Source organism: Balaenoptera physalus (assembly GCF_965194825.1).
Source record: "Balaenoptera physalus genome assembly, chromosome: 6".
In the NCBI taxonomy this organism is placed as follows: Eukaryota; Metazoa; Chordata; class Mammalia; order Artiodactyla; family Balaenopteridae; genus Balaenoptera; species Balaenoptera physalus.
This window is the reverse complement of record NC_138885.1, coordinates 54,365,846-54,390,294: the sequence shown is the minus strand read 5'-3', so window position 1 is coordinate 54,390,294 and position 24,449 is coordinate 54,365,846. Positions and strand designations below refer to the sequence as shown.

The 24,449-nt window shown below is 35.2% G+C and overlaps 1 protein-coding gene across 2 annotated transcripts in view; it reads left to right on the top strand.

Annotated features, from left to right (window-relative positions):
* The window catches only part of LOC309662312 (CD302 antigen), a 131,578-nt gene that overhangs the window by 69,518 nt on the left and 37,611 nt on the right, over positions 1 to 24,449 (top strand). For both annotated transcript variants that reach the window (XM_082464902.1, XM_082464898.1), the window contains exons 27-34: positions 326 to 493; positions 4,346 to 4,462; positions 7,880 to 8,074; positions 10,353 to 10,579; positions 11,862 to 12,030; positions 15,650 to 15,799; positions 21,961 to 22,083; positions 23,331 to 23,498. In XM_082464902.1, coding sequence (XP_082321028.1) covers positions 326 to 493; positions 4,346 to 4,462; positions 7,880 to 8,074; positions 10,353 to 10,579; positions 11,862 to 12,030; positions 15,650 to 15,799; positions 21,961 to 22,083; positions 23,331 to 23,498 — 1,317 coding nt within the window. The remainder of the gene's footprint in view (positions 1 to 325; positions 494 to 4,345; positions 4,463 to 7,879; positions 8,075 to 10,352; positions 10,580 to 11,861; positions 12,031 to 15,649; positions 15,800 to 21,960; positions 22,084 to 23,330; positions 23,499 to 24,449) is intronic.

Below are 24,449 nucleotides of genomic sequence, written 5' to 3'. Positions count from 1 at the left end.
TGTATAGTTTCTCTGAAGTGGCCCCTCGTATTAGAAGTTTGGTGATGCAGGAAGACAGAAACTGCATTTAACCTAATAACACCTCATTTTCCACATTCTTCTACTCATTCCGCATCAGGGGAAAGAAAATTGTATTAAATAATTTCCTTCCTACAGAAAGCTGGTTAATAGGTCACATTTTATTTGAGCATAAACAGAACAAGCATCACCAGGCTATTATTTCTTGGCTTCCTGAATATGTCCTACAAATCAAGTCTAATTACGATGAACAGGATTTAACATTTATATCTGAAGTTAGAATTCTTACCGTTAAATCTTTTTCTAGATGAGACTGAAAAAGAGGTCAAACCAGTTAACAGTGTTCAATGTCCATCTCCTGTTCTAAATACTCCATGGATACCATTTCAGAACTCTTGCTACAATTTCATGATAACAAAGAATAGATATATAGTGACAACACAAGATGAAGTTCATTCTAAATGCCAGACACTGAGTAAGTATGTTGTATGGCCATTATATGTTGCATTATGATCATTAGAAAACAAATCTCATCTGAGTGTATTATATTCAATATATATTTCTAATTAGTGCTAGTAACTAGAACTCAAAAATATTCATCTCCTAATTTCTACATTATCAATGACAAAGTATTAAAATTTGTGTTTAGTTAAAATGGAAAATGTAGGAGTTACCTCCTTTTTTACCCATCCATTAGGGAACTAGTCTCTCTTTACACGTATAAATGGGTTCTACTTAAAAAGAGAAAGAAATGACACTAGAGAGCAGAGAGCTGGATATTAAATCAAGTTAGGCTGTGGGCAAAGAGAAAATACGTCAGTTTGAGTGGTTGAAAACTTAGATAAGCCAGAAAGAAGCAGCTCTGCTTAAAAGAAATACGTATTTCATACTTTCAGCTCTCAGGACTCTCCAGATATTTCCTATGAGATCCACTGAGGATTTGTGACTTTTGAACAATGGACCCATCAACTTTGTAGGAAGTTCCTATGGAAAATATTAAACCATTATTCCCCAAAGTGTGTTCTGTGGAACACTACTCTTGAGTTGTTCTATAAAGAAAAAGATCCTTAGTTAAAGAACAAGGGTGAGAAATACCACACATCTTCACTTCCTTTTAAACATTATCAAACGTGCATTAGCATATACTTTAAGAAATACTGACATGAATGAACTAGTTTACTTTTGGTTAACCAAAATTTGTAAAGTTTTTTTCAATGTAGCTCTTTTCCGAGGAACCCCTGAGGAACACACTTTGGGAAATATTAAACTTTTAAAATCCTGTTATAACAGTGATCGCTACGGAAAAGGAAGGTCTGTCTTTTAGCCCATCTAAGAGGTTTTTATTTATTATAGTCTTTGACAGTGTGTCATTAATATAGGTGGATTTGTATCAACTCAAAATAAGCCTTATATGGGGAAAAGTAAAGTGAATCAATGTTTCAGATTCTCCGCTCAGCTACTAGTTTTCCACTATTCTGTAAGACCAAATTTAAGATCAAAATGTTTGAAAACATTTTAACCTATTCATTTAGTGCAACAAGATAGTTTTAATTTATATATCTTTCTTTTTTTTTTATAATCATCCTCATCAGTTTATTCTGTCCTATATAGTTAATTTTTGTTCTGCTTGATCTTGAGTTCGCAGTTTCATGAATCCATCAGTTTCTTTACTAGAGTTCTGGAAACTCTTACCCAGTCCAGTGCTATAATCTTAAAGTTATCAGAAACCTGTGTTCCAGAGTATTTGTCAGAGTCTTTTCTATGAATCTCTTTGAGGATTAAGTACTTTTGGATTATAGCTGATTGTAAAAGATTTCAGGAGAACATCAAAGTAAAACAATAATTGTCTATGAATAACAAAAGATGTAAAAAGCCATGGTTAAAGATATAACGAGAGTTCATTATAACGCAATTGATAAGGAAACTTTGTTACTTCTGTGGCATACAACATTTTAAGATAACTGGAATTATGACTGATTACATAGACAGTAAGGACATTAACAGATTTCTAGGAGTTTTATACAATTGCTGAAACATTTATGTTAATAACATATATCCATACAAATATAACCTAAAGAATATTAAACATCCTTTTTTTTTTTACAATGCCGCCCATGCAATTTAACATATAAAATAAATCTAATCAATTTAACATCTCTCTATTTACCAGGTGAGAAAACAAATCCTTTGAGATTTTTCAGGAGCCTTCTGGGAAATCTCAAAGTTAGTTTGAAGTCAAAAAGACTTTATTTAGAATTTGATTTTGTAAAGTTTGTCAAAAATGCCAAAAGGTTTGAGCACTTGATCACAGATCACTATGAAAGAATACTTACTTATTCATTTACCAATGTGACAATAAAAGATTTCAAAGGCAAATATAAGAAGTAACACATGAGAAAAAAAAAAACCTTAGCTCTTTTAATATTGAGAAGTTTTGGTTTTCATAACTAACCAAAGACCTAATGAAGTCAACAAGAAGCACAGGAAATTATCTTGATAAGACATCAAATCTATATTTCCTAGGAAAATTATTCATCAGGTTAAAAAAACAAAAACAAGACCCTTTTACAATCTCTCATTAAGAACAGACCTATAATCCAAGAAAACTGTATCCTTGTAACAGAGAAAGAAAACAAAATTCTACTTTTGCATTGGTACACTATTGCTATTAAAGCTCATTTAACCCTTACAATAAAACCATTCAATTTTAGCCAGCTTGACCCCATTAGATATTCTCTCTCTCTCTCCCAGCCACGAGTTAGGTATAAACACAGGAACATAAATTTCACTAATTTTTATGAGTTGATTCTCATTCTTGACTTATTTTTTCTTAATCTGAATTATGTTTCTGGCAGGTAGAACAAGTTAAGGTTACCTGCTCATGAGGGCTAAAGCTTTTTACCAGTATTCCTGGAGAAGAACCTTATGATTTTTATTTGCCTGATATGTAGTATTGTGGAGAGTGTGGACTAAATTTAGGGCCAGCGGTGACTCTTTGGAAACAGCAAGTATCAGTTTGTTTCCAAAAAGCCTCTTTTTCCCTCTTTTATTTCTTTTAGTCTCAGATGGCTCTGTTAGCTAAGAGTTATCTCCTAGGATGTTTATATTTCAAAGATACAGTAAGATTTATATCTCAAAGGGACAGAGAAAGGATGTAGGTTTCCTCTAAAAAGGAATTCAGGGGTCCTATTTGCCTATTATCAGAAATCTAGGGCAATCACTATTTAATTCCCCCCCTTCCTTTTCTTCTTAATTATAGGACAATTATTTTTCCAATGTCCTGGCTTTTTACAGAATCTGAAAGTGTCCTGACATAAATAAGAATGATTCTGCAGTTGGTGAGGAGATTTTGAGTCATTAAAAAAAAAAAAATTGTGCACTTTATTTTTTAGGGCAGTTTTAGATTCACAGCAAAATTAAGTGGGAAAGCACAGAGATTTCCAATATACCCCCTGTACCCACACAGGCATAGCCTCCTCCACCATCAGCATCTCCCACCTGAAGGGTGTATTTGTTACAATTGATGAACCTACACATCATTATCATCCAAAGTCCATGGTTTATATTAGAATTCACTTTGGTGTTGTACATTCTGTGGGTTGGGACAAATGTATAATGATATGTATCCACGACTACATCAGAAGAGTTTCCCTGCCCTAAAAATCCTTTGTGCTCTACCTATTCATCCCCCGCTCCAAATCCCTGGTAACCACTGATCTTCTTTCTGTCTCCATAGTTTTGCCTTTTCCAGAATGTCATATAGTTGGAATCATTCAGTATATAGCCTTTTCAGATTGGCTTCTTTCACTTAGTAGTATGCATTTGTTGGGGAGTAAATGGTATCCCTCAACCTTCTTAGGGTCCCTGGCTGGATCTGCAAATTAGACTTTTGCCAGCTTTTATCTGTAGTCCCAGGATCTCACCAGTGGTTTCCAGAGCAAGTAGGGTACCCCAGCCTTTTCTGTTCCTTCATGGTCACCAAAACTTTAGGGGAGGAAAAATATGTTTTTCCTCTACCATCTGAAGTTCATTGGCTGGGGCCCTGCAAATTAGTCTTGAAACAGGAGGGAAGGGGGCATGGCACAACCCTTAAAGCATGACATAGCCCTTGAGGGTACGACAAAAACCGGTTAGAACCTATCAGCTCAAGACGGCGGAAGATTCGACTTCCAGTAGACATTGAGCCTCTATATATGTCTTTCTTATCTTCTACTATTGTTTAAGTTTTGGAGTGTGTTAAACTGGGAAATAAAAATTACTAAATCTATCAAACAAAGTGTTCTAAATAATTAATTATTTAAATTATTGACTATTTTTTATTTAACAGATCCAAAATCACATATTCTGAGTATTCGAGACGAAAAAGAGAATAACTTTGTTCTTGAGCAGCTTCTACACTACAATTACATGGCTTCATGGGTCATGTTAGGTATAACTTATGAAAGTAAGTTGTAAATCTACTGGTTTTCACTATTTATATTCATAGTTCATTATAAACTACTTGTTTATCAAGCTGTGAAAGTATATTCCTCAGAGTATATGTTAATCAGTATACAAAATTATAATTATGCACTTAGCATAACTTAATACAAATAACCAAGACAGTTTTTGTGTCTCTGCTCTGCCACTAAAATGCCTTTACCACCAAGCTTAGAGTTAAATGGTGGAAAACAATTTCCTTTCTTCACCCTTCCTCCTAGCAGTACAAGACTAACTAAAATGACTGCACTCCTGCATAAATCTCCAATACTTACTTTATATCTCTATGTATGTGGGATGAGTGAGAACAGAAATACACTTCTACTAATGTTGCATGTTTGGTTTTATATCATTGGCTTGGGGTATACATTAGAAAAATGAGACACATAGTCTGCCAATGGGATAGAATATTTGAGATTGCAAATGCCACAAATTCAAGATATAATTGCTATGAAAATTTTTTAAAAACACAGACTCTAATAATAGGGGAAGTAAGACCAATTTAGAAAGATACTCAATTAGAGGTGTCCTGAAAATCATAAAGTTTGGGAATTAGAAAAAAATCACTGTGTGGGCATAAAGCATCAAAAGCATACATTCACCCCAAAAAAGGGACTTAATAAGGGACACAGGACAGTGATAGCTAGAGGTAGGGTAGGCAAAGAAACTTAATTACTCAAATCTGACCATTTTAAAAATAGTCTTCTCTTTGCTATCTAACCTGTCTCTTTCTTAGAATTACTCAGGTTTTTCTTAAATGTTTATGGCTTGCAGATGAGTTAACAAAAATTAAGCTATCAAGTAATGGGTAAGACTTGGGTTGCCAGCTGAAGATGAGTTCATCATGGTAGGACTTAGTTGCCCAAGTCTTTTCTCTAATGATGCTTGAACACTCTTAAATTTAGGAATGGAAAAAAAATGGAGAAGAACTAGGTAGAAAGTTCCCAGACTTTACCTGAAAGTGACTGAGGAAACAGTGATCCCATGTGGAGCAACAGAAACTATACCCAGGTTGTAGTTAGAGATTTCAATTGTACCCTTTGCTGTACTTTGTTAGTTATATTATCTGAAACAACTGAAAACGTATTCTGTATTCTGAAAAGCATTTTCAGATCTGTAGGCTTTCTTTTAATCATCTTAACTTCTTTTATAAAATGTAGTTGTAACAAAACTTCTATTAAAATATACAGACATATGAGAGACATATAGAAAGATATTTCCAGCAAACAGTAAATTTGGCTTAAAACTAATTCTTTCTGGCTTAATTTATATCCATAGTGGTTTTTTATCACTTAAATATGCTTAAATAATATTTAATTGTACATACCACCTATACAAAGGATTCTATTTTTTTTAAAGTTCTGACTCTTCAAAAGTAGGGCCGCGAATAGAAATTACTAAGAGAAGCCATGTGTCAACTGAGAGATATTTCAAGCCAAGTGAAAAAGTGACTCTTTTGTTATAACAGCTTTAGAAATATACCATTGCCTATCACATTGGCCAGAAAATTGTAACTTTATTAACATTTGGGGAGAGGGAAAGAGGGACTCAAAGACATGAGGTGATATAAAGCAACAAGCAAGAACAAATCATATGTACCGTATTTCTTGTGTATCATGGCTGCAGGCAGATGTTTAGGTAGAATGCCTTGGGAAATGGTAATCAGTGAAAGGAAGAAATAACCAGGACAACAAGGAGTATGTGTAGGTAATAATGACATCACTCTTCATACCAATTCATAATTTTAATAGGCCTAGCAACTTGTTTTACAAAAAACTTTAGTAAGGTATATTCACATAGCATACAATTCAGCCATTTAAGTTGTACAATTTAGTGGCTTTTGGTATAGTTACAGGGTTGTGCAACTATCGCTATCCCCCAAAGAAACATCATACCCATTAGCAGTCCCTCCTCATTCCCCATCCCCTCTCCCAACCCTCAGCAACCACTGATCTATTTTCTGTCTCTACAGATTGCCTACTCTAGACATTTCATGTACGTGAGATCATATAATATGTGACTATTTTGTGACTGGCTTATTCCACTTAGCATAATGGTTTCAAGGTTTATGCATGTGACACTGTAGCAAGTATCATTCCTTTTTTGGCTGAATAATATCCCATTGTATGGATATACCACATTTTATTTATCCATTCATTAGTTGATGGGTATTTAGGTTTTCACTTTTTTGGTTATTATCAATAACATTCATGTACAAGTTTTTATGTGGATATATGTTTTTGTTTCTCTTGGGTATATACCTAGGAGTGGAATTGCTAGGTCTTTGTGTAACCCTTTGAAGAACTAACAGATGGTTTTCCAAAGCTGCTGTACCATTTTCCATTGGGGGTTCCAATTTCTCCATATCATGCCAACAGTTGCTTTTATATGTTATGTTGATTATAGCCATTCCAGTGGGTATGAAGTGGTATCTCATTGAGGTTTTTATTTCATATCCCTATTGATTAATGATATTAAACATCGTTTCATGTGCTTATTGACTATTTGTATGTTATCTTTGGAGAAATCTATATTCCGATCCTTTTCCCATTTTTTAAATTATTTGTCTTTTTTATTATTGAGTTTTAAGCATTTTTTATGTATTCTGGATATAAGTCCTTTGTCAAAGAAATGATTTGTAAATATTTTCTCGCATCACTTTCTTGGTAGTATAATTTGTAGCACAAAAACTTTAAAAATTTTAATGAAGCCCAGTTTGTCTATTTTTTATTTTATCACTTGTGTCTATCGACTTTGCCTATCCTAGGCTCGTGAAGACATACTCCTGTGTTTTCTTCTAAGAGTTTTATAGTTTTAGCTCTTACATGTAGGTCTGTGATCAATTTTGAGTTTTTTGTATGGTAAAAGGAGAAGGTCCAACTTAATTTTTTTTGCATGTAGATATCCTGTTGCCCAGGAACTATTCTTTCCCCATTGAATTGTCTTGGCACCCTTGTCAAAAATCAATCGACATAAATTGTGCACAGTTTAGGTCCAGAGAAGAGATTTCTATCACTAGTTTTAAATATGTTAATTTTTTAAATAAAATAATTATGTTAATTTCCATTACAATTAAACATATATGTAGGAAAAAATGAATATTGGATGAAAAACATAACAAAATGTAAAGTTATTTCAGGATGGTAGAATGATAAGTAAATTTTAATTTTCATGTTTATAATGTGTACTTTCTATATTAAAAATAAGCATGGTTTACTGTTATAATTAGAAAATATTTTAGAGGGATACACATAATTATACAACCTTTTAGAAGGTGGTGAAAGAAGAAAGAAAATTAGTTGAGTTTGAAATATTAACGTCATAAGTGTAATTCAAGTCTTGATTTAATCTCTAAGCATAGAAAAAAGTGTTTCTTTTCTAGATAATTCTCTCATGTGGTCTGATAAGACCACGCTGTCATATACACACTGGAGATCAGGAAGACCAGCTGTAAAAAATGGCAAGTTTTTTGCTGGCTTGAATACTGATGGCTTCTGGGATATTCAAACCTTTAATATTGTTGAAGACATACTTTACTTTCACCAGCACAGCATTCTGGCTTGCAAAATTGAAATGGGTAAGTATGCTAATGTAGAGTTTCTACTCCAGGGAAAGAGAATGTAAAGTCATTAGCTGCACTAGCGGGAATCATGCAGTTGCACTTTTTGAGTGGCTCCCTTGTATTCAGTCCTATGAGAGGCGCTGTAGACGTCACAGAGGAAGGAAAAGACACACTCCCTGGTGTCATGTCCTTGATCTCAAGGAATAAAATGTAGTTGGGGAGACAGCATTAAATGTTTATCACTGTTTTATGCAGCTTAGTCTTAGGTTATTTGGTACAGGCTTACATTTGTTGGGAAGTCAAAAGAGACCAATGAAAACAGGAATAACGAAAACAAAGAATGTACTGAGGAGGAGTAAAAACTTGGTCGGGCCTTAAGGATGGATAAGATTTCTATAAATAAGGAAGTGTGTTTGGGTAGAGTTTTGACATTCCAGGCTGAAAGTGAATGTCTCTCAACCTTGCCTAATTCCTTAAATAAGTGTATTTTTAAATGCATGTCAGTTTTAAATTTTTCACAACTTAAAAACTGTTACTACAGCCATTCTGCTCTAAGCCCTCTGCTAACATGGAGCCCATCACAGGCCCATTTTCTCCCTTCATAGTCCTGCAGAATAACTTTCTGATGCACCATTTCCATCAACAATCTCCAGGGATTCCATATTATTAAATGCTTTGAGTTCATGTAAGCTTTTGAGACTTTTAGAAAACAGAGTCTCTTCTAAAATTCTAGGCCTTCTCCCAGTCTCCATTTTTTTCCCCATTTTTGGTTCAGTAAGTATCTTTTCCTGTCAGGCTGATCTCTTCATTGTCCCATGTACAGTGTATAACCATTCTCATTTCCACCTTTATATATGGTTTTTTTTTCCGGTCATGATGTCTTCTACCTTCTTTTTTTTTTCCTTTTTAAATAAAATTTTCATCTTAGAATAGTTTTATATTTACAGAAAAGTCGCAAAGATAGTACAGAGAGTTCCCATATACACGATAACCAGTTTCCCCTGTTGTTGACATCTAACATTAGTATGGTACACTTGTCACAACAAATAAACCAATGTTGGTAAATTATTGTTACCTAAAGTCCATACCTTGTTCAGATTTCCTTAGTTTTTACTTTATGTTGGTTTTCTGTTCAGGAATTCATCCAGGATACCACGTTACACTTGGTCTTCATGTCGCCTTAGGTTCTTCTCAGCTGTGATAGTTTCTCAGATTTTCTTGCTTTTCTTGACAATTTCAAGGAGCACTGGTCATGTGTTTTGTAGAATGTCCCTCAGTTTGGGTTGGCTGATGTTTTTCTCATGATTAAACTGGGGTTATGGGTTTGGGGTTTAGGGAAAAAAACCACAGAGGTAAAATGTCATTCTCATCACATCCTGTGAAGGATATATGCTGTCAGCATGACTTACTTATCACTGTTGATTTTAACCTTGATCACCTGGGTCTAGGTAACGTTCATTAGCTTTCTCCACTGCAGAGTTACTCTTCTTCCCCCTTTCCATATCATACTCTTTGTAAGGAAGTTACCATACCCAGTCCTTACTTGTGGAATGGAGAGTTATTCTCTACCTTCCTGAGGTGGGAAGTATCTATATAAGTTACTTCGAATTCTACACAGGAGATTTGTCTATTCTCTCCCATTAAAAAAAATTTATTTCGTTATTTATTTATATCAGCACAGTCTCATGGTTATTTATTTTATACTTTGGGTTATAATCTAATAGACTGTATTATTTAATATTTTGCTCAAATTGTTTCAGATTTGGCCATTGGGAGCTCTTTTACTTGGCTTCTGTGTCCCTTTGAAATACCCTCATCATTGTGGTTTTGTTATTACTGTTGTTTGTTTTTAGCTGACTTTCTGCTTACCTTATTTCTTTTTAGTCCTAATTTCAGCTAACCTGAAGTCTGGAGATCTAATTTATCAAGCAGGTTTTCTGACTCCCTTAATTCAGATGACTCTTTCTCTAGTCATTCACACATATTTTAGTGGCTAATTGTTTTGCCCTCATTTCAGGTGGTGGTGTTTTCTGTGCCCAACTAATATGTGAGGTCCTTAAATAAAAGACAATGTTTATGCCTTTCTTTAATCACTCAGACAATTGTAATAGTTAAGAGCCTATTATATATGCTGTGGCTATAAGAAAAAGAAAGTATGCATTTGACCTCCCTTATTAATAAGAGGCCCAGTTTTATTTAACTTTTGAAATGATTGCATGTCCAACCTTACCCAAAATATGTATTTTGAATAATTTAAATTTAATCACTAACACTTTTAATTTAAATATTACAGTTGACTACAAGGAAGACTATAATACTACTCTGCCACGGTTTATTCCATATGAAGATGGTATTTATAACGTTATTCAAAAAAGGGTAACATGGTATGAAGCATTAAATACATGTTCTCAAAGTGGAGGTCATTTGGCAAGTGTTCATGACCAAAATGGCCAGCTTTTTCTGGAAGATATCGTAAAGCGTGATGGATTTCCACTATGGGTTGGGCTCTCAAGTCATGACGTAAGTCTTGTTTTGTTTTCCAGAAATTTTCCAAATACGTTAGAGGGTTGGAAATTTGAGCATAAAATATTAATTCAAAGTATAACATCAGATTAAGTCCTCGGATTACATTTGCATACCATAGTGCTTTCTATCTTTTCACAACATAGAACAAATGGAAAATTATATTTATAGAGTGAGCTAGGCAAATGGCCAGGACTGCAGCTGCCCTAGACACTGCCAAGCCATCCCAAGGGCTTAGTAGATTAATGTCTCAACAACACCTCTGTAACCTATTTGGGATAGACCAGTTGGAGAGCTGGTGAAAAGGGAATAGCACAGGATCAGAAAAACCTGAGTTCCAGTACGAGTGGCAGGTCTTCTGTTTACATGTTGGGTGATCACAAGCAAGTTATTAAACCTTTGCAAGCTTATTTCCTCATCTGTAAAACTGGGGTGATAATATTTTCCTTAATAGAGGATTATTAGCACAAAATTTATACTGTATAAGGTGCCAAGTAAAACTCTTAACATTAGGACTAATAGATGTATATTTTCTCCCCACTTTCCCCCTAGAAATTAACACTATTTGAAAATAATCTTCTGTGGGTAAACACGTCTTTTGTACCACTATTCGAACCCTATTAATTAGTATATTCATGTACTAATAATGATGTCTAGTGTACAAAAAATAGACATCTATTGAGATTAGAATTGAAGGCCTAATTTAAATAATCTTTAGAACAAAGTGGGGAAAATAAAAGGATGGCAAATTAGGATTATAGAATCGAGGACAAGTCAAAACTAACCTTCCCGTATGAGTTTCTTGGGAAGTATTTTTCTCTTCCAGACCCCTGCTGCTTGATGACTTCTGTAACATGAAAAAATCTAGCCAGAGACACAAACCACAAAACTATAAAACATAAAAGACAATATTTAGAATAATGTGAAGGTTGAGACTGTAAATCTGTAATTGTGACAAATGGAAGACATTTGCATGTCATTTAATTTCAAGTGTTATATAAAGTCATCCTTTAAAAAAAAAAAAAACAAATCTAGAGATAGAGTATAGTAACCCTGTCTCGAAATTTAAAGTCCTATTTAAATTATGCCAGAGCAAATGTCTCAAATCAATGCATCAAAAATAAATCCCTGATTTTACAAGTAGGTCCAGATCTACAATACTTGTAAGCAAATAATTAACACTCCATCCCTGTATTTTTTAAAGCATGCATGTTCTTCTTAATGTTCTTTTTGAAGTCGTACATCTGAATTCAAGTTATCTCTATTATTCTTAACACAGGGAAGTGAATCAAGTTTTGAATGGTCTGATGGCAGTGCCTTTGACTATATCCCATGGAAAGATAAAAAATCTGCTGGAAATTGTGTTGTCTTGGATCCAAAAGGAATTTGGAAACATGAAAAATGCAACTCTGTTAAGGATGGTGCTATTTGTTATAAATCTACAGAACGTAAGACTTGATTTCAAATAACTGTATATTTACTAAAACATGACATTTATTTTATGCACATGATTAAATACTCAAAGGAACTTTTTGTAGATTTTAAATAAGGTTTATTCACAAGTCCTATCAAAATACTTTTGATACTTTGTGAAGAGAAACAAATATGATATGCCCATTCAGGGAATTTGTTCTCAAAGACTTTCAATTGTTCTGTCACTAGATGAGTTTTACTCTAGAATTTGTGAATTTTAATTTCACTTGGCAATGTTTTTCAAAGGCTGAGATGCTCCTTTTAAAAAAGGGTTCCACAGCATAGAAATTTGGGAAATACCTCTATGATTTACCATACTGATGGCTCTGAAAGTTTCTATAGTAAAGAAATGTTTTGTGTAACTAAACGTTTTCCAAACATATAGGATCCTTAAAATCTAAAGAAAGAGCCCCTTCCTTCAGGGGCTGGACCTGGGGCCGTCCCTGGTGGGTGGAGTATGAATCATGATGAAGAGCACAAGAACCTACAGCGCAAGCTGCAGAGGCCCTCTGGGCAGGCCACGAGATGTGGCCATGTGGTTATCTGAAGCTTCTGGTTCTCGGTGCTTACCATATTTTCTGCTCTGAAGAATCCTCAAGAGAGGTTTAACATTCAACAGATTTAAGCAGAAGAAAATGTGAACACCTTATCTAGATATACAAGTGAATACAAGAAAAGGCGAATGATATAGAGAATGAGGAATAAAAACACAATCAAGAACTGACATCTTAGTTGTTAGGTATAGAAAATAAATTTAATCTTTTAGAAAAACAATTGAAACACATGAGAGAGATGATAAAGCATGTAGAAATGGAGAGGACATCTGTGTTAGAGAAACAGACTTTATAGGATGAAGGAGAATGACAACAGCTCAAACACAAATTCAGTGATGTATTGGGTTGAATGGTGTTCCCCAAAATGCATGTCCACCTAGAACCTCAGAATGTGACCTTATTTAGAAATAGTCTTTGCAGAGGTAGTTAGTTAAGATGAGGTCATACTTAATTAGGATGGGCCCTAAATCCAGTGACTGGTGTTCTTATAAGAGGAGAGACTCAGACACACAAGAAGAAGGCCATTTGATAACAGAGGCAGAGATTGCAGTGATGCAGCTACAAGCCAAGGATTGCCAGCAACCACGAGAAGCTAGGAGAGAGGCATGAAACAGATCCTTCTTCAGAGCCTCTAGAAAGAACCAACCCTGCTAACACCTTATTTTCAGACTTCTAGTCCCCAGAACTATGAGAGAATAAATTTCTGTCGTTTTAAGTCACCAAGTTTGTGCTGATTTATTATGGCAGCCCTGGGAAATGAATACAAGTGCAAACTTAAACTGGATCTTAAAAAAAAAAAAAAGAAAATAACAAGTATTGGTGAGGATGTGGAGAAATTGGAACCCTTGTGCATTGCTGGTGGGACTATAAAATGGTGTTTAGCCACTGTGGAATATGGTATGATGACTCCTCAAAAAATTTAACATAGAATTACTGTATGATCCAGCAATCCCACATCTGGGTATGTACCCAAAAGAAGTGAAAACAGGGACTCGAACAGATATTTGTAAAACCATGTTCATATCAGCACTATTCACAATAGCCAAAAGGTAGAAGCAACTCAAGTGTCCATTGATAGATGAATGGATAAGCAAAATGTGCTGTGTACATCCTGTGGAATATTATTCAGCCTTAAAAAGAAAGGAAATTCTGACACAATGTGACATGGGTGAACCTTGAAGACATTATGCTTAGTGAAATAAGCCAGTCACAAAAGGACAAATACTGTAAGATTGCACTTATATGAGGTACCTAGAGTTGCCAAATTCACAGGGACATAAAGTAGAATGGTGGTTGCGGGGAGGAGGGAGGAATGAGGAGTTATTATTTAATGGGAACAAAGTTTCAATTTTGCAAGATGAAAAAATTTTGGAGGTGGATGGTGGTGATGTTTGCACAATAATGTGAATGTACTTAATACCACTGAATGGTACAGTTAAAAATAGTTATAGTGGTAAATTTTATGTTGTGTGTATTTTACCCCTTTCAAAAAAGTTGAATCTTCTTGACAAGAATATAACAAACTTACCACAATGCAAGAGTCGGAAGCAAAACTTCATGAAGAACAGTAAGGAAAGAAAATGTATGCAGTCTAAAACAGCCCAGTTGCAGCCTGGACTAGAAACAAATAGACTTTGAAGATAAGGCATTTCCATATGTTCTCAGTGTAAGAAGAATTTTTTTTAAGCCAGCCCATTCATAAAAGTCCGCTTGTCCTAGCCATGCATTGGTAGCCAATGTTCAACATGTTTTGCCTCTAATGAAGCAACACACATTACTGCCTGTTCAATGAAGGAGTAGTCAGCTGTATATTTTTGGCAAAGAAACTATATTCACAATGTGGTAGAATCAAGAGCTTGCTAGTACCGTCTTCCTCCTCCGGCAGCATTAATGAAGAATTGTCACAAGTCTTACAGACTTTGCAGATGAATTTGCAGATGACCAAACGTCATCTGCAACTGGGAAACTTACCCAGGAGTAATCAATTGTCAAACTGAAGGAAGAAGACTTGGAACTGAAACTAGTGGCATTAATGGGAAGTATGGAGGCAGAAGGCAATCAAATAACTAGATTTCAAAAAAGAACAAGCCCAGGTGAAGAAACAGAGGATAGAGAAGCAGAAGGAGGAATGGAGAGCCATCCTGAAGTCTCCTGATGAAGAAGGAAGGGACAGCAGCCATTCTTCTGGAATCATAGGGATCATAAATAAAAAGAATTCTACCAAACTGTGACAAGGAGAAAAAAGCAGAAAAGGCCTTCAGTGACTGAAGGATATGCAGACCATACATAATGCATACAGAACAATGGTTTGGGTTGAGATTACTGGCCATACGAGGTCAGATATTTGATTCAGATAATCTGTACCCCACCAACAGGATGCCAGCAATTTACTTTCCAGTTCTCATACTCTCTTCTGTTGGAATTAACAATGGTCTTAAGGGGCACAGGCTTCATTACACAGGCTTCTTGTGTTACACAGCACAATTAAAAATTAAAGAGTTTAAGTGGAAACAAGGGGAATTGTTAAGAGCTGCGAAGCCACACTTACTTTTTTTGTTTGAGACAGATTTTACTGTGCTGATCTGTTGTGCTTTGTAAACAAATTACCAAATTTTCACCTGTGGGTGTGATTTTTTTTTACGGCAAGGTACAACTACATTTTTATTATTACTATAAAAAGGAATCCAAAGAAATAAAGAATTTTAATTATTATTTCAAAGTAGTTACAGGTCTACCCAAGCTGTCTTTTCTTCTTCTCCTAGTCTGTCTTTCCAATTGTTTTTACTTTAGTCTAAATTCATCTTAGAGGGCTAAGTACTTTCCTCTGTATTCTCAGTTTTAAAAATGGTATTCCAAAAACTAACAAGAATGCATACTCATACAGTGTGGGCTGCAGCTGTCTCCGATGTGTATTGAGTTGAATGCTTCTTACCCACAGGAACCACAGTGTCAACCACAGTGTCAGTGACATTTAATGAGATTTTAAAAGTCAGTCATTTTTTTCTGTGCATTTTCACAGTTATGTCTAACACTTTTACAGCTAAAGAGGTGTCCTCTCATACATACTCATCAAGATGTCCAGCAGTAAAAGGGAATGAGTCACAGTGGATTCAGTACAGGGACCACTGTTACACGTCTGATCAGGCATTGCACAGTTTCTCAGAAGCCAGACGGTTTTGTTCAGAGCTTGGTAAGTTAAAATGTGTTGACTTTCTTTGACTCAGTAATTTAATCATTGGAATTTTTCTTAACGAAACCCTTTAAAACAAAGATTATATTTTTGAAAATATTTCTAAAGCACTCACTAATTATAATAGAATTATTACCCAATTGCCTAGTGGTGGGGAAATGGTTAAGTATTTTATGATATATGAGCTCAGTGTAATATTGAAATAACCATTAAAAATGATCAGTGTCAGACCTAGGGACACATACAGACTGAAAGTGAGGGGATGGAAAAAGATATTCCATGCAAATGGAAATCAAAAGAAAGCTGAAGTAGCAATTCTCATATCAGACAAAATAGACTTTAAAATAAAGACTGTTACAAGAGACAAAGAAGGACACTACATAATGATCAAGGGATTAATCCAAGAAGAAGATATAACAATTATAAATATTTATGCACCCAACATAGGAGCACCTCAATACATAAGGCAAATGCTAACAGCCATAGAAGGGGAAATCGACAGTAACACAATAATAGTAGGGGACATTAACACCCCACTTTCACCAATGGACAGATCATCCAAAATGAAAATAAAGAAGGAAACACAAGCTTTAAATGATACATTAAACAAGATGGACTTAATTGATATTTATATGACATTCCATCCAAAAACAACAGAATACACTTTCTTCTCAAGTGCTCATGGAACATTCTCCAGGATAGAGCACATCTTGGGTCACAAATCAAGCCTTGGTAAATTTAAGAAAATTGAAATCATATCAAGTATCTTTTCTGACCACAACTCTATGAGTCTAGATATCAATTACAGGAAGAAACCTGTAAAAAATACAAACACATGGAGGCTAAACAATATGCTACTAAATAAACAAGAGATCACTGAACAAATCAAAGAGGAAATCAAAAAATACCTAGAAATAAATGACAATGAAAACACGACAACCCAAAACCTACAGGATGCAGCAAAAGCAGTTCTAAGAGGGAAGTTTATAGCAATACAGTCTTACCTCAAGAAACAAGAAACATCTCAAATAAACAACCTAACCTTACACCTAAAGCAATTAGAGAAAGAGGAACAAAAAAAACCCAAAGTTAGCAGAAGGAAAGAAATCATAAAGATCAGATCAGAATTAAAAAGAAATGAAGGAAACAATAGCAAAGATCAATAAAACTAAAAGCTAGTTCTTTGAGAAGATAAACAAAATTGATAAAGCATTAGCCAGACTCATCAAGAAAAAAAGGGAGAAGACTCAAATCTACAGAATTAGAACTGAAAAGGAGAAGTAACAGCTGACACTGCAGAAATACAAAGGATCATGAGAGATTACTACAAGCAACTACATGCCAATAAAATGGACAACCTGGAAGAAATGGACAAATTCTTGGAAAAGCACAACCTTCCAAGACTGAACCAGGAAGAAATAGAAAATATAAACATACCAATCACAGGCACTGAAATTGAGACTGTGATTAAAAATCTTCCCACAAACAAAAGCCCAGGACCAGATGGCTTCACAGGCGAATTCTATCAAACATTTAAAGAAGAGCTAACACCTATCCTTCTCAAACTCTTCCAAAATATAACAGAGGGAGAAACACTCCCAAACTCATTCTACGAGGCCACCATCACCCTGATACCAAAACCAGACAAAGATGTCACAAAGAAAGAAAACTACAGGCCAATATCACTGATGAACATAGATGCAAAAATCCTCAACAAAATACTAGCAAACAGAATCCAACAGCACATTAAAGGATCATACACCATGATCAAGTGGGGTTTATCCCAAGGATTCTTCAATATATGCAATCAATGTGATACACAATATTAACAAATTGAAGGAGAAAAACCATATGATCATCTCAATAGATGCAGAAAAAGCTTTTGACAAAATTCAACACCCATTTATGATAAAAACTCTCCAGAAAGTAGGCCTAGAGGGAGCCTACCTCAACATATATGACATAAAGACCATATATGACAAACCCACAGCCAACATCATTCTCAATGGTGAAAAACTGAAGCCACTTCCTCTAAGATCAGGAACAAGACAAGGCTGCCCACTCTCACCACTATTGTTCAACATAGTTTTGGAAGTTTTAGCCACGGCAATCAGAGAAGAAAAAGAAATAAAAGGAATACAAATCAGAAAAGAAGAAGTAAAGCTGTCACTGTTTGCATATGACATGATACTATACATAGAGAATCCTAAAGATGCTACCAGAAAACTACTAGAGCTAATCAATGAATTTGGTAAAGTAGCAGGATACAAAATTAATGCACAGAAATCTCTTGCATTCCTATACACTAATGATGAAAACTCTGAAAGTGAAATTAAGGAAACACACCCATTTACCATTGCAACAAAAAGAATAAAATACCTAGGAATAAACCTACCTAGGGAGACAAAAGACCTGTATGCAGAAAACTATAAGACACTGATGAAAGAAATTAAAGATGATACCAACAGATGGAGAGATATACTGTGTTCTTGGGTTGGAAGAGTTAACATTGTGAAAATGACTATACTACCCAAAGCAATCTACAGATTCAGTGCAATCCCTATCAAACTACCAATGGCATTTTTCACAGAACTAGAACAAAAAATTTCACAATTTTTATGGAAACACAAAAGACTCCGAATAGCTAGAGCAATCCTGAGAAAGAAAAACGGAGCTGGAGGAATCAGGCTCCCTGACTTAGACTATACTACAAAACTACAGTAATCAAGACAGTATGGTACTGGCACAAAAACAGAAATATAGATCAATGGAACAGGATATAAAGCCCAGAGATAAACCCATGCACATATGGTCACCATATTTTTGATAAAGGAGGCAAGAATATGCAATGGAGAAAAGACAGCCTCTTCAATAAGTGGTGCTGGGAGAACTGGACAGCTACATGTACAAGAATGAAATTAGAACACTCCCTAACACCATACACAAAAATAAACTCAAAATGGATTAAAGACATAAATGTAAGGCCAGACACTATAAAACTCTTAGAGGAAAACATAGGCAGAACACTCTATGACATAAATCACAGCAAGATCCTTTTTGACCCACCTCCTAGACAAATGGAAATAACAAAAATAAACAAATGGAACATAATGAAACTTAAAAGCTTTTGAATAGCAAAGGAAACCATAAACAAGACGAAAAGGCAACCCTCAGAATGGGAGAAAATATTTGCAAACGAAGCAACAGACAAAGTATTAATCTCCAAAATATACAAGCAGCTCATGCAGCTCAATATCAAAAAAGCAAACAACCCAAAACAAAAATGGACAGAAGACCTAAAAAGACATTTCTCCAAAGAAGATATACAGATTGCCAACAGACACATGAACGGATGCTCAGCATCACTAATCATTAGAGAAATGCAAGTTAAAACTACAGTGAGGTATCACCTCACACTGGTCAAAAAGTCTACAAACAATAAATCCTGGAGAGGGTGCGGAGAAAAGGGAACCCTGCTGCATTGTTGGTGGGAATGTAAATTGATACAGCCACTATGGAGAACAATATGGAGGTTCCTTAAAAAACTAAAAATAGAGCTACCATATGATCCAGCAATCCCACTACTGGGCATATACCCTGAGAAAACCATAATTCAAAAAGAGTCATGCACCGCAACGTTCATTGCAGCTCTATTTGCAATAGCCAGGACATGGAAGCAACGTAAGTCTCCATCGACAGATGAATGTATAAAGAAGATGTGGCATATATATACAATGGAATATTACTCAGCTATAAAAAGAAACGAAATTGAGTTATTTGTAGTGAGGTGGATGGACCTAGAGTCTGTCATACAGAGTGAAGTAAGTCAGAAAGAGAAAAGCAAATACCGTATGCTAACACATATATATGGAATCTAAAAAAAAAATGGTCTGACGAATCTAGGGGCAGGACAGGAATAAAGACACAGACGTAGAGAATGGACTTGAGGACACGGGGAGGGGGAAGGGTAAGCTGAGACGAAGTGAGAGAATAATATTGACATATATACACTACCAAATGTAAAATAAATAGCTAGTGGGAAGCAGCCGCATAGCACAGGGAGATCAGCTTGGTGCTTTGTGACCTCCTAGAGGAGTCGGATAGGGAGGGTGGGAGGGAGACGCAAGAGGGAGGGAATATGGGGATATATGTATACATATAGCTGATTCACTTTGTTACACAACAGAAACTAACACAACATTGCAAAGCAATTATGCTCCAATAAAGGTGTTAGAAAAAAATGATCAATGTAACAATATGTACATGGTAAATAAAAGTAAGTGGGAAGAAATAGAATAAAAAATTGCTAAGTAAACTATTATGTGAAAATACTGACAAATGAAACTGTTTTAAATATAGCTAGATGTGCTTAAATGAAAGGATTAAGAAGCTGATTTTTTGTGAAGTTGGTTAAGCAGTAAATACAAAATTGTAGATTTTTCATTACCTGGTCATTAATAAGTAAGCTTAGCCTGACCTGGGTAACAAAGTGTAAGAAGCATGGGTTGTTCATCCGTTCTGCAAAAGGGATGGCCCACACCTCTGAACACTATAACGGACAGGACTTTTTGTCTTCAGATTTAACTAAAATGAAAGAGCAGCAATGATTGACTCCCTCCCATGAGAAACTTGGCGGGTAGTCTAACTGTGAAACGACTTCTAGGGAGACCACCTAGAGTATTTCAAATACCTGCATCCTTGGGTCTCAATTCAGGCAGGCAGATGACATTTATCTTATTTTACTAACTTGTGGAGACACTTTACTGATTTAAAAATCTCCTTGTTGCTGCTTAGCTACATGATGGAAACTTTTGTGTGGGAACTGTTGTGTGTTATACATGTTACACGTGGTGGGAACTATTATGAGCTCTATATACATGTTCTGAAAGTCAGAAGCCTCTTGCTCCTAAAGGAGAAAAAAGGTTTACTGTCATTGTAGTGTAGGGTTTAAGCACTTAAGCCTTGGAGACAGACAGGTCTGGGTTCAAATCCCAGCTTCCATACTAACTAAGCTGAATGATATTGTGGAAGCTACATAATTGTTTCTCTTTCTCCTCTGAACAATGAGAATGAAAATAGTACTCACTTCAAAGTTTGGGTAAAGGTTGGGTTGTTGTAGAAATGAATGAAATGGGATAATGTGTGCTAATTTATCACAGAGCTCTGCAAATGGAGAGCATTCGTAACTATTCTTATCATTAGAAAGATTGAGATTGACTTTCTATTTCTAAAGCTGTCTAGCTATGAAAGTCTGACAAACTTACTTAATCTTCTTGCCCCTCCATTTCCACATCTGTAAAATAGTGATAATACTTTTCTACAGAACTACGTAGTATTAAACAAGGTAAAGTGTGCACACTGTGGTGATCTGTAGAGAAGAAAAGGCTTTCCTTTGCCCTTCTTTAAATACTTCACACCACAAAAGAAGTGCTTTAGTTCAAGTATGGATAAGCTTGTTTGGGTTGAAGACTATTTGATTCCATTTAGGATGGATTTCCAAGTCTAGTTATTATTTTGTTTCTATCCCTTGCCTGATGCTGGTGATAGCACTATTATCTCTGTGGGTTTAGGGCAACCTATCAAACTTCAAGAATACTCACTCATTCGGTGCCATACTATATTTAGGAACTTAACAATGGATGACCAAGTACTCTTATGTATAAAATAATATTAAAAGGAAGGCCAATGCTCTCTGACATCCCAAACCTATTTGCTTTTATTTTCATTTTAACAGAAGCAAAGTTAAAGCTGAGTTATTGTACAGAACTGGTTGTTGAGGAGAGAGTGTTGAAAATCTATAGGGGAGCACAGACTTCTGCCATTACATACCCCATTCTTATGACTAGCTGTTCATACAGAAAGGTCTCACTGGTTAGGTAGTTCCAAGATCCAAAAATATTACCAGGTAAACATTTTGAGGAAATGTAAAATTTCTATATACAAAGTTTCAATCTAGAATATTACTAACTTTTTTAGAAGCTATTAATGTTATATTTTTAAAAATCTGAAATAAATATCAGATTTTAAGAACATTCTGTGTCAAGTTTGAATATCTTTGTGATCTTGATCATGATCGTTTTTGTCAAATGGCTGGTTCAGAATAAGCCACTTCCCTAGTTTGCATAAAACTAATTGGTTTGGGGTTTGTTTTCCTTCAACAGATCATTCTGCAACTATCGTTACCATAAAGGATGAAGATGAGAATAAATTTGTGAGCAGACTGATGAGGGAAAATAATAACATTACCATGAGAGTTTGGCTTGGATTATCTCAACTTTCTGCCGGTAAATGACGTATCTGTATGTACAGTGTGCAAAGAGAGTTCTAACTTGTCCTAAATACCAAGTCAGCCTCACTAAAGAATGCCAAGTGGTGGCTAATTCGAATGCTTCTTAGTGATGAATAAGCTAGGTCTGCTGTTTTAGAGGCTCATAAATTCCTAATGAATAAACAAGTGACTTATTAGTAATGATGGAAACACTAATGAAATAGAAAATCAGGTTAAATCAACTGGAATTGTTTTAGAGGCTTAAGATACTTGGGTCAACAGAATATTTTTTTCTCTTGTGGCAATATCTGTGTCCCTCGTGTCCCCCACCAGGAACCCTTAGATTTCTAGTGTCTATCACACGGTGTTTTTGTAGCTTTTAACTGTTATTCAGAAAGTTCTCTTCCTGTTGTTCCCTTCCCTCTAGGAACGTTTGTTACCATAGAGCTAAATTAAGTCTTAATGGTGATTTTTTTTTTCATAGTAGCTTAGTAAAATTGCAGAAATTTGGTTCAAAAAGGTTTGTGGAAGAGTTTTTCAATAAGGCATAATAGATAGAGGGTTTCAGTGCACTTGAAATTGATAAAGAATGAAGAGTACAAATTTGATAGAAGAATAGGAAGTCTGCTTCACATTTTATGCAAATTTGAATCCTAAATAATTAAAATGAGTGTGAATTCCAAAATATTAAGTATGTGTCAAAAAGTCAGTGAATTCAAAGTTGGCCATCTAAATGAATTATAAATTGTGTTTATACTATCACCACAAGGTGGTGCAACCTCAGCTGGAAAGCAAAAATGGAGTCATGGTGAGGAGGCCTTCTTGGACCCCGCTGGACCTTTCCTCGCCCACCAGCACACTGGGAATGATTTTTAATGGGGGAGGGGGGCGGAGAGCAAGAGAAAAGGGATACAGGTCTTTAGAAGTCTATCCGTCACACAATAAATGTACAGGCATTCTGCACTTTAGTCAAAACACCATATTCTATATCAGTGCTGTCTAATAGAACTTTCTGCAAAGATGAAATTGTTCTATATCTACGCTGGCCAACATAGTAATCACTAGCCATATATGGCTATTGAACACTTGAAATGCGGCAAGTGCAGGTTATGGACTGATTTTAATTATTTCACTTTCAATAAATTTCATTTTAAAATAGTGGCACAGCACAGTTCTAAGGAAATAAATTATATGAGCCATGCACCTTTTAACCTTAGCAATTTAGTTGCAATAAACATAGTTATACTTAATTTCTTTCTTTAGATCAGTCTTGGAATTGGTTAGATGGATCAAAAGTGACATTTGTCAAATGGGCAAATAAATTTAAGAGTGGCAGTGGACAATGTAGCATTCTGTTAGCTTCAAATGAAACTTGGATAAAAGTTGAATGTTCACGTGGCTATGGAAGAGTTGTCTGCACAGCTCCCTTGGGTAAGTATGTAACCTGTCCTTAAGGAACACTTTGCAGAATAGGTCAAGAAATAAATGTACAATTCAATTATGTGCAGTTTTGTACTTTGTCCTAAAGTACTTAGTCCTTAGAGTATATCCAAACAATCTTGATTGACTCATAGATTCTTTCCCTCAGAAAAATAGATTACAAATGACAATAAATGCATAAGATGTCTAGGACTCCCAGAGGAAAGTGCTAAACTGTCTAAACTTTGTATATTCTTTCCTAAGAAAAATGGAAGCTGCCAGAGTATTAGGGAGGTCATTTCTTTGAAAATGTTAAGATGTGTTTTATTCCATAGTTCAAACATGTAAAAACTCAAAGGTCTAATTCTACAGTTAGTTTGTTTCCTTTCTCCTCATTCCCATAAAACTCATAATTAACAACAATGCAAAACTATTTAATTACTTAAAATGTCCTGAGTATCTATAGGAAATCATAATTTGAACTACCATTTCATCATAACTGATACATAAAATAACCACAAAAATCTTATCTTAATAAGCTCTAAAATTTTCACATCAGCGTTTTTAAAGATTAGCATAAAATGTTCAGTTTGGTGTACAAATATTAAAAGTAAAACCCTAATTCTAGGTGACCAGTATCTATATATTTATGCATTGATTCAGCAAATATTTAGATTATCTCTTTTATGTGCGGAGCTTTACCCGTGTACAAGACAGATAAGATACCTTTTCTCACAGAGCTTACAATGTAATGGAGGAAGACAGATAATAAGTAACCAAGCAGGTCTATTTTTAAAAGAGAGGAAAATATCAAATAGTTATAAACTGTATATAATCGAGACTAGGGGGTTGACTACTCTAGATCAGGTTATCAGAGAAGACATCTTAGAGCAGGAGATATTGAAGCTGAGATCAGAAAGGCCTTGGGGACCAGGGTAGGAGTCACAGCAGGCAGAGGTGCCA